Source organism: Bombus pyrosoma, linkage group LG10 (genome assembly GCF_014825855.1).
Source record: "Bombus pyrosoma isolate SC7728 linkage group LG10, ASM1482585v1, whole genome shotgun sequence".
Lineage (NCBI taxonomy): Eukaryota > Metazoa > Arthropoda > Insecta > Hymenoptera > Apidae > Bombus > Bombus pyrosoma.
In genome coordinates, this window is record NC_057779.1 from 16,300,968 (window position 1) to 16,311,978 (window position 11,011).

At 45.5% G+C, this 11,011-nt stretch overlaps 1 protein-coding gene across 1 annotated transcript; it reads left to right on the top strand.

Annotated features, from left to right (window-relative positions):
• Positions 1 to 4,016: 4,016 nt before the first annotated feature.
• LOC122571737 lies at positions 4,017 to 5,003 on the top strand. The gene is made up of 2 exons (XM_043735823.1): positions 4,017 to 4,388; positions 4,968 to 5,003. The coding sequence occupies exons 1-2, from the start codon at positions 4,017 to 4,019 to the stop codon at positions 5,001 to 5,003; spliced, it is 408 nt and encodes a 135-aa protein (XP_043591758.1).
• The last annotated feature ends 6,008 nt before the right edge of the window (positions 5,004 to 11,011 follow it).

An 11,011-nucleotide genomic window follows, 5' to 3' on the forward strand; every position in this document is an offset into this window, starting at 1 on the left:
TGCGCAGTCCCTTTCTCCGGTTTGGTGTCATTCTCTTTCTTGTAAGTGTTAAAATTATAATAAAGTTCGATGAAAGAAAATTAATAGTTGAGTTACGACTCAGCTTTCTTTTCTTTCATCACCCAACCCTGAAGTTTACGTGAGACTGACGCGGTGTATATGTTACCGGCGGTACCACGGGGAGGAAGGCGTGCGACATGAGCAGGCGAGACCAAAGTCTCCCTGCACCCGAGCAACTATGACTCTCCAAGGGACCGCAGTACGACCATTAAATAGCGGCGTACTGCTTACATTCTTAAGAGAGTCATTGTTACTGAATTTCTTCACGTTGACAGACGTCACACTGGGCAGAAATCACATTGCGTCAACGAACTTGCGAGACATTGCAGAGACGAACAAGTTAGTAACACACTTCGAAAAATTCCAGGGCCGCCACTAGCGCGTCCCATGGTATGGTGTTAAATGCGAGTTGATATTCTAAATGTGTTAGTTTATTAAAAGGGACGACTGGTAAAATGTAATAGTCAGTGTATATTAAAATCACTTTAGATATAAGTACAGATATAGCGTATGTCGGTCGTAACCGTCGCTGACTCAATTCTACCATATGACTCGCCATAATAATTCGCTATGCTTATCGCTATACCCTTCGCTATACTAATTCGCCCTAAAAACTACCCCCTAGAGAGGATGTTAGTCTATTTGTATCGCTCAGTGGACTTACAAAATGTTAAAATGTGATTCCGGTTGACGATTACTCATAACGGCGTTAATGTTTTTATTCGGAGTTCGTTTATTTTTAAACCACGCAAATCAAAATATGTTGATACTCTAAGGCACAACAATATGAATCACTTCCGATTCGAATCGTCCGATGACTCAGATGCCACTACAAACGCATTGACGACATCCAACGATATCGCCAACTCCACACCACCTCCGGAAACTATATTCTTCGAAAGGGCTTGCACACGCCTGACAGCGTCGATCGTCGGGCGGCTCCTCTGAAAGCCATATTGGCTTTCGTGCCAACCCTGCACCCGTCCCGACATATGGTCCTCTAGACGGGCGGCAATAATCTCAAAGAGCTTGCCGATCCCGTCCACCAGGCATATCAACTGGTACACGGATGGAGAGGTTACTAGTCGGCCGTCTTTACGGAGCAAGGCCAGCCTCGTCCTTAACCACACCCGGGGGCAGATTCCCTCCCTCAAACACCTGGTGTAAAGTCGCCTACGTTTGGGAACCATATCCCCTATAATTTCCACCCAGGCCCAACCTGGGAGCCTGTCTGGGACCCTCCTTACGGGAGGCCATTCTTCCAGTTATCTCTTGCAACTCTTTTTCCTTGACTTTTCTGCCCATTTGTCCCTCCATTCCATAGACATAGTTATTTTTCATATGTGCTCCGCAGTGATGTCATCTTGAGGGAGAAAGAACGTCCCAATAACCTCCAACAGTCAGTGCCGGCTCCACATCTGCCGTTACCGGGGTGGGATACCTTCGGGCTCCACTTGTTCGATGAGGTCCGACCAGGTCCGGGCCTTTACTATCTTGATGGTATGTTGCATCTTCCGTCTTAACTCCCGGTACTCTTCGTAGCAGCGAGAGATTTCTCCCTCGATGCTAAACCGTCTTCGGCGAGCCCTCTGATCCGGGGTCTACCAATAGAAGGTCCCGTCCCGTCTTGCCTTTGATTTACATCTAGACATAGATGCATGCATACCTCATGCATTTCTTGTCGCAAATCCTCTGCCTCCTCGTACACTTCTGTTACCCCTGTGGAGGTCTCCCAACTCCAGGTAATCGCTATGGCGGTCGGTTCAGGACGTGATGATGAGCGGACATGTTGGCGGGTCGCTCCCGCTAGCCGGGTGGTTGGAGAATGTATCTTGATGTATACATGTGTAAAGTTCAATAAAATTGCAATGAGTGCAGTGGACTATAAGGGGGGGGGGGTGAAGTGCAGAGGTTTTTACGATAAATAGTGGATGTGAAGAGGGATGAGGTGACTGAAGAAAGGGTGTAAGTGGAAGAGGGATATGCTATAATGGAGATGACGTGGATTATTATTTAGGGAATAAGAGTTTCATTATGTTCGAGTATAATTAACGTGAAAGAAGCATGAAGTGTGACAGTCAATGTTGGCATAATGAGTCATAGGTGAACAGCTGTTAAGCCTTGAATTAAGTTTAAAAGAAAATAAAATTAGAATCGAATTAGATGTAGTCTAAATGAAATAGAATATAATAAAGTGTGGTACACAATGAAGGAGTATTCTACGTAATATGATTGATAATTATATAGTATATATGTCTGAGATGTAGAGACATTGAGCTATTCTTTTGGTATTTTGGAAAGAACTCCAATACTTGGGCTCGAGGTGGCACAACTGGTCGCTGAACGTAGCCACGGTCACGGGATGAACGTACAGTAGCTTAGGATAAAAATGAGATGTACAGCGGCATGTGCGTGGAGCAGACGTAGAGAGGACGGAGCCGTGAGCGTGGTCGAAATCTCTGGGAAACTGGAGAATTCGAACAAGGAAGTTAATCAAAGCGAAGCGCTAGTGTTTGTGATAGGCGAAAAATAACCTCGTGTGAGGTTACGACAGTGAAGAAGCCATACTGGGATGCGTGACAAAAGCGCCGCTGCACGAGCTACTCGGAGAACTACACGGACGCAGCCATATTAGCACGCGCGCTGAAAGCGCGTCACGCGAGCCATTTGAAAGTGACAGCGACCGGTGGCAGTGGCAAGTGCGGGCGTAAGTAAGAGGAAGAGGAGACCACCGCCGTTGAAGCTCCTCGCGCGAAGAAAAGGAAGACTGGAGGATGGAGACTGGAGACCTAACCCACCGAGCTCCCCGCAGATCTCGCCGAAGAGATGGGAACATCTACTACGGCGGACATAGGAGCGGAACTGATCCATCGATCCTCCGAACTGACCAGGGTTACCGAGACAGCCCGCAACCTTAAGGGCACACATGTGAAGGCGCTGAGAGAAGCGGCGACATCCATAGCCCTTGGTGTAACGAAGATGCTTAGAAGGACGGACCCTGCCCCTGGCGCCTTTGCGATAATGGAAGGACGCATAGCGTCGTTGGAGGCGGAAAACGATGCGCTTCGAAAAGCGTTGGCCTCGTGCTCCATGATAGAGAAGAGCAGCGAGACAGCGCGCCTCGACGCGATCGAACGTAAGATGGAGGAACTAGGACACTCGCAGGTCCAACGGATGGAGGAACGCATCCAGTCCATTGAGAAAAGAATGGAAAAGGAGGTCGTTCCCGAAGAGACCACGAGAAGGGTGAAGGAGTCTGGAGCACCAAACACGCCAACGATCGAGGGAGGACAAGCGATCGCCGTGGAATGGCAGATGGTCGTAGGAAGAAAGAAAAAGAAAAAGGAATCAGCTGAAAAGCAACCGGCGAAGATAACTCTCAGGATAAGGGCAAAGAGCCCGACGAAAGCCTTAGAGGGAGGATCGGAGAATGCATGAAGAGGGGGAAACAAGCTGCCCCCCACATACATCGCGAACTTCAGCGGTAACGATCACGCTGAAGGACAGATCGAGACAATCATATGTGGAGGTGTTGGCCGCGGCCAAGGACAGCGTCCTGCTGGCCGAGGTCGGAATCAGCGCGGTAAAGTTGCGAAAAGCAATGACAGAAGGTATCGTCCTGGAGGTCCCCGAGGACCAGAAAAGGGAGAAGGCTTGCAGCACGGCAGACTCAGATCCTGGATCCAAGCAAGGTCCTCGTGGTGACACCCTTCCGAGCTGCGGAAGCAAGGGTAACCTGGGTAGACATCTCGGCCACCAAGGAAGATATCAGAAACATCCTGGAGAAGGAGAGCGGCTGTAAAGCGGAGGACATCCGAGTGGGAGAGATCCGCAGGTGCGCCGACCATACGAGGGCGTCGTTCGATCCTGAGTGATGTACGGAGCCCCGGTATGAGTGGGCGACCTAAGAACCGCAGAGAAGTAGGCGTGGGACCAGTCCCGATCCAAGCTGATCCATGAGGGAGGCGAACATCGAGGTGCAGAGGCGTTTCTCCCAAATTGGGAAACATGGAGAAGCCACCGCGGCCTCCCGCTCACCGATGACCCAGGTGCTCACGGGACACGGCGTGTTCGGGGAGTACCTGAAGAAAATCGGACGGGAGACGACGGACATCTGTCACCACTGCGGGGAAGACAGGGACACGGCGCAGCATACGCTGGAGGCCTGCTCGGCATGGGAGCTGTCCCGCTACACCCTGCGGCAAGTCATAGGCGAGAGGCTGACCTCCTCAGCGATTATAGTAGCGATGCTGAGCGGGCCACAGGAATATGAAGCTGTCTGCCTCTTCTGCGAGCGAGTTATGCTCGCAAAGGAGCGAGCAGAAAAGGTGAGAAAGAGAAACTCGCACCCGTGTAGTATAACGCGATGGAGGAGAATGGCAGTCAGGCGGCCCAGAACTAATTCATTGCTACCACAACGAACCGCGACTAGAAGGAGGGACGGTGCCAAATTCAGCAGCCAGGGAATCTACAGGACTGGCTCGAAGAGAGGACGCGGGAGGGGATGCAACAGAAGTAATTCACCCGAGGTTCCTGGTGCGTCCCCTGTCATACGCGCAGTATGGCCAACGTGGAGTTTTAGTCGGTAGGAGCCCGACACTACTCTGCTGCTACCGTTATTAGCGGCAGCTGAGTGTCCATGAGGATTTCTCCACGTGCAAAAAAAAGCTTAGGATAAAAGTGTTTGAAACTATAATGACTCGGAAAACGGTGAATAATGAGAGAGGAAGGGTAATAATAATGTGAGTGGTAGTATACATCGGTGGTCTTCAAACCTAAAAAGGTAAAAAAAAAAAAAGAAATTAGTAGCATACATCAGATAAAGCCAAATGTAATAAATTAGTGTATAAAATATATTAGGAAATGTTTGATATATGAATAAAATAGTTCATCTGGAATTATCATAGATATTGAAGAAGCATCAGTTTTGTGTGCCTTCCTAAAATAAATAAAATAATTTGATTCTTGTAGTTGCGAGTAAATTCAGGAAGCATTATATTGTGAATATGATTGATGGGTGAAATGCAAGCAGTTTGAATATAGAAGCCGATGAATATGATTTAATAAATTTTTTGTTTCTTTTTGTTAAATAATAAATTCTTTAAATAATAAATCGTTAATACTCACATGTGTCTCTTATTATCATGTGCAAGCACACGTTGTTGTAGGGAAATGAAAAGACGTTGGTTGTCCGCATTTGTTGATGAGTTATAGCTCCATAATTACAAATTAATTAATTGATTAATCAAAACTAATAAATTGATGGTTAGGGGAAGTATTCGCACAAATCAAATTTTTTTCTTTAAGCCATGTTATATGGGACAGAATATAGAAAGTCAAAGAAAACTAAATAAAATTTGACAAAAAAAATGGGAGATAATAAACGTTTTTAATAACAATGACTCATCATGCTAAGACTGTTTATAGTGTTTTCTTTTTGTTTTGATCGTTGTTTATTTTGCTTTTAACTGAATAACGATAATGGTTTGATATTATTTGACAACACAACAGTATTTAATACTGGCTATGAGATGATAACTAATAAAATTGGTTTAAAGGGTGCGGGATTATAAAGTATGATAGAGAATGCAGTTGCACATGATGGTACACAATAGCAAATTAACATAGGCTTTGAATGGCTCCGACACGGTTAATAGTTGCTAGATTGGCACATGAATATCGGTAGATCAATTAATTAAAAATATTACATGTGCGTGGTAGCACTCTTGGGCACAGTGGGATTTAGCTCTCGCAAGCGTCAACTATGGGTTGATAGGATATTGGAATAATTAATAATGGAATAATGAAATTGAATAATAACTAATATCAGCCAGGGTGCTGATACATGAATGAGTGGTACCGTCTGCATGTATGAAGTGAAGTATTATTCGATAAGAGATGGTATAAGTGTCAAACTGGTTATGTGGGCCATCTGACGGCAATGATTAATTAGGAAAGCTTAGTATCGAAGGACAACTATAGTATCAAGTATAGTATAGTATCGAGGGACAACTATGGAGAAGGGCTCGAATTACTAGAAACAGAGGGTCACATGATAAGTCGCATGGTTAATTTTTATTTATCTATGTTATTATCTACTTATTTATTTATTTATTGGTATTGTGCTTATCATATAATCTTAATTATGTAGATCTTATTATGGCGTTTAGTAATGATTGTAATTCGGGACATTTTGACGCGCTGTGCGATAGACCTTAGGCGCACAAATCGATGTTAACGTAGTTGCATATATTGCGATTGTATTTTGTTGGTTGTGACGAATGACTGGTGAAGCCTGGTGAGTTCTGATTCGTAATAATTTTACACGAACATAGAAATATAGAAAACAAAACATGAAATACGAACGTGGAAATTCGATAATGGATATACGGCACACGTTACTTGGAGCTTGTGGTTGATTTTGGTGATAATTCCAACTATATGTTCCTCTTCCTTGTTGTTTCAATTACGATAGTTAGAAAATCATTTAAATCTTTTCTAGTCTTTCGAGGTTTGTTAGTAGTTGGTGAATATCGTTCGATAATATTGGTGGTCATATTAGAAACGATATCTTGTTAGCGAACGATAATTGTTAATGTAATAATGCATCTACCATTACCGAAGATATTGTTTATAGGTATTGTTAATCTTAAATATGATACAACGGAAATAAACACCGACGCGAGTTACGTGGATTAAGTCTTTATAGTGAAATGTCGTCTTTAGAATGTAACTTACAATAAGGACAGGTGATGAAACAACTATGTGATAAAGCAAATGGACTTAGAATAATTTTAGCGTAGAGAATCAAATGTAAAAGGATAGGATTGTAATGCCGACATCGGTAGACTCAATGGAATGATACTATGACGACCTGACAACGAAAATGACTATGCCCCCGGACTATCCTAACTTATCAACAAATATGGATAGAACGACCAGAAAAAATAAAGTTACGGCTCAGGATGTTTCGAAGCCCTCAGGCCCCGTCGGTTCGGCGAGTGTGCCTCTCCAGGGCCGCCTCTTGTTCGTAAAAACGACCGACAACCATTTAGTGGAAAAGAGTGACACTGAAAGGAGATTGAAAAAGATCTTGATTCCGATTTCGAAGAAAGGGAGTAATAAGGGGACGGACCCCTTTAAACCAAGGGTTGAAGGCTTGATAGGAAACCGATATGTAAATATTGGGGCAGGATAGCGAAATGGAGCTCGCTCTCAAGCGGAGTTGACTGACCAAAACAGTTACCTAACCCCGGACACCAACAAAATGAGAAGGGGAACGAGATAGAAAGAGGCGGAGAAGATCACGACGAGAAAGAAGGTAATAGGACTCAGAAGAAGCGACGCTCGTGAGATGGAAAACGGGTCTTCCGCCGACGAAGAAAGAGGGCCGATAACAGGACTCCGAAATGTGATGGGCCTGAGTTTAGAAATTTTCACACTCAACATGGAGAGAATAATGAGGAGAATGACACTTTCGAGCAAGAGAGAACCCATGTTGGAGAAATTAAACAACGAAAGCTTACTAGAGATAAAAAAAGTAAGGGAATGGATTGATTTCAACGCGGAAGCGAACAGTGGACGTCGCAACGGAAAATCGGTCGTTACTCAGATCATCCCGAGGGACCAATGAGAGACTAGGCACTGTGGGGTATTGGTGGCCAGCCAGACCGAGACGAGTCTATCGAAGAAGCGCAAGGGAATATCCCCTTTGGAGGAGAGAAAACTGAATCATACGAAAAAAAACCTAGGAGATGGGAGGAAGTCACGTAAGCGGAAGTTGTGAGAGACAGCGTACCCGAGTGGACGCCTGTCGAGAGACACGAAAACTTCGTAGCCTAACCCCAATCTAGAGCACGGCGGGCATGGAGAGGTATGAAGGTAGGACCGGTATAAAAAAGAGCAAAGGGAGAACACCAAGGAGAAGAAGTGTGGCGATCCTAGTGAAAATTGGGCACGACGCCAACTGGATCGACTCCTACAGGGAAGTCGTAGGAGCAAAGAGTGCCCTGAAGGAGACAACAGGAGTCAGAAAGACGAGGGCCGGTCATATCCTGATCGAGGTCAAGGACACGATAACGGCAGGTGAGGTCGCGGACAATTTGAATAGAGCCATGCGACAAGGTACGAACATTGTTCCCTTGGCGAACAAGGAAGCGCTCGAGATTAAAAACATTGACCCCATCGCTACGAGGGAGGAATTAATAGAGTATATATCAACAGAATTGGATATAAAGGACTAGCGTTGGATCGAGATCAAGTCCTTGAGAATGACGCCATGGAGAACACAGCAGGCGGTTGTAGTGCTAGCTGCGAGTACCGTACCTAGAAACAGGCCGTCGATCAAGGTAAAGACTGGACTGATGATAGCGATGGTTAAGGTCTTGGCCAACGTAGTGAGGTGCTTCAGATGCCATATGCTGGGGCATAACGCTGCCAAGTTTACGGTGATGAGTCCTGGTAATGAGATATGCAGACGGTGTGGGGATAGGGACCACATCATTAGTCAGTGCATCAAGGAGCCGAGGTGCGCTATATGCGCGAAAGAGAAAAGGAGTAACTTGAAACATGTCACCGGATCCCTGTCATGCCCGGCCGTGAAAGACATAAGGAGAGTAAAAGTACGTGCGCCAAGATAAAAATATTAATTATCAATCTAACTAGGTGCAGACTTGGTGTTCATTCCGAAACCCTATCGATAGCAGACATTTTGGTACAACGTTGATAAGGGCGATACGTCGCTCTGGGTAACCCTTTTCAAAGGGAAGCAAGCGAACGAGACCACGCTGGTTGCTGAAAATGACATCGTTGATATCAGTGTCCACGGTGTATTAAGCATTAGAAGATATTGCTCCCCCAATGTGAGTATTGAACAATTTAATAACTACACGCAACGATTGGACTCGTTGATACAGCCAACCAAGAGAAGTTACCCGGCTCGCTGGCGACTTCACTCTAAAGCTACCGCATGGGGTAGAAATAAAAACGACCGCACGGGAGCCTGCCTCATGAATATGATGACGAAGAACGGCATCGTTCCGATAAAGATGGTATACGCCGACTACACGTTTATTAGGAACGGAAGAACGAGTTTCGTCGACGTTGTCAGCGTAAATAAAAGACTGACGGTGAGGTATGCCGGTGGGAGTATACCGACATTCTGGCCCACCGCAACGTCCTCCATAGTTTCAAGATCAAAAGGACGAGGCGTAACTCCGAAAATTTTAAATATTCGACGAGGGACGCTGATATGAATGAATTCGTTTTGACGTTTGATGGAAATTATGAATAAGCTATTTACAGATATTACGGACGACGAGAAGGCACATGGTGATCGTTTACAGACTATTCTGGAAACGACATGTGCCTCCGAATTAAAGAAGGTTTATCCACCAATAGGGAAGAGGTTCGCGAATTAATGGTGGAACGATGAAATTGCTGGCTTAAGGAAAGAAAAGACGATGAGCAGAAGAAGGCTCAAGAGAGCCAGAATTAGAGGCACCAACGATGCCTCCACTGAGCGAAGATTTTAAAACTAATAAGAGGAGGCCGGCTAGGATGATAAGGATAAGTAAAGAGAAATGCTGGAAGGAATTCTGCTAAATGGAGATCATGGGGGAGGTCGTACATCCAAGACATGATGGCCCGGAGAGTACAGATGGACGGCCTCTACATGAATAGGGCCCGAGCTATAGTTGACGAGCTCTTCCTGACGAGGCCAATAGAGAGTAGGGACGCTGGGTCAAGGGACCGTAACGAAGAGGATGAAGCAGGCGACGACGGAGGCTACAGGATAACCTTAAAATATCTACGGGATGCCTGTACAAAGATAAATCCTAAGAAGACGGTCGGTGTAGATGGTATACCAGGGACCGTAGCCTGAGCATTGATTGAAAAAAGAGCGGAGAATGTGCTGAGAGTGAACGCAGTGAACAGCACGGGTAAGATTCCGGCTACGTGGAAGGTGGCGAGGGTGGTCCTCATTCCCAAACCTGGACCAACGTTAATATCGTCTTTCTGGCCGATCAGCGTGCTTCCAGTACTTAGTAAAGTCTGCGAGCAGACGTTTAAGATCCTGATAGAGGAAAGCCTGGGGATGGATCGATTCCAGGAAGAACAATATGGGTTCAGAAGGAAGAGGGGCACTGTTAGCGCCCTGCGCCGAGTGATGGATCTTGCCGATTGGTCGAAGAGAAGGAATAGAATATCGGTGTTGGTGGCAGTGGAGGTGAAAAACGCGTTCAATACTCTCGGTTAGAACACGATCTTGTGAGAGGCGGAGGCCAGAGGTATGCACAGGAAATTGTTAACGCTCTTCAGAAACTATCTCGCGGACAGGAGGATAGTTGTGAGAACTACGGGGGAGCGATCAAAAGAAATGTGTATGGGGGTATCAAGGGATCTCAGGGATCGATACGCGAACCGCTTCTTTGGAATCTGGTATACGACGGTCTGTTGAAAGAATTGAAAGCGGTCACTAGATTGTGCTACAGTCGCTTTCGACGACGATCTAGCGATAATTCTTGACGTGGCCAAGCAGGAGTATGCGACCACCAAGCTGTGTACTGCGATGGGAGTGATCACGCAATGGTGTGCCGGGAGCGGAATGAAGATTGCTCAGGAGAAGACCGAGGTGATACTTTTGACGAGAAAACGATTCTCCAAGGTAATCGAGATCAACATCGACGGGTACCTCCTGACGACTAAACAGGAGGTTAGTGTTGAAAATTGTGGATCTTAATCGCCAAAATAAAAGTAAGAGAAAACTTATGGATTAAACTTAGAATTTATATCAAAATAGTTTCAGATTTATTTAATATGTGATTTACAGGATCTTCGTCGATATACATTTGCACGCGTCTCAGCACTCTCTTTGTCTCGCCATCTTCTATACCACACTACTAACGGAACAGTTGCATTCATCACACACATACTTCTATACACACATACT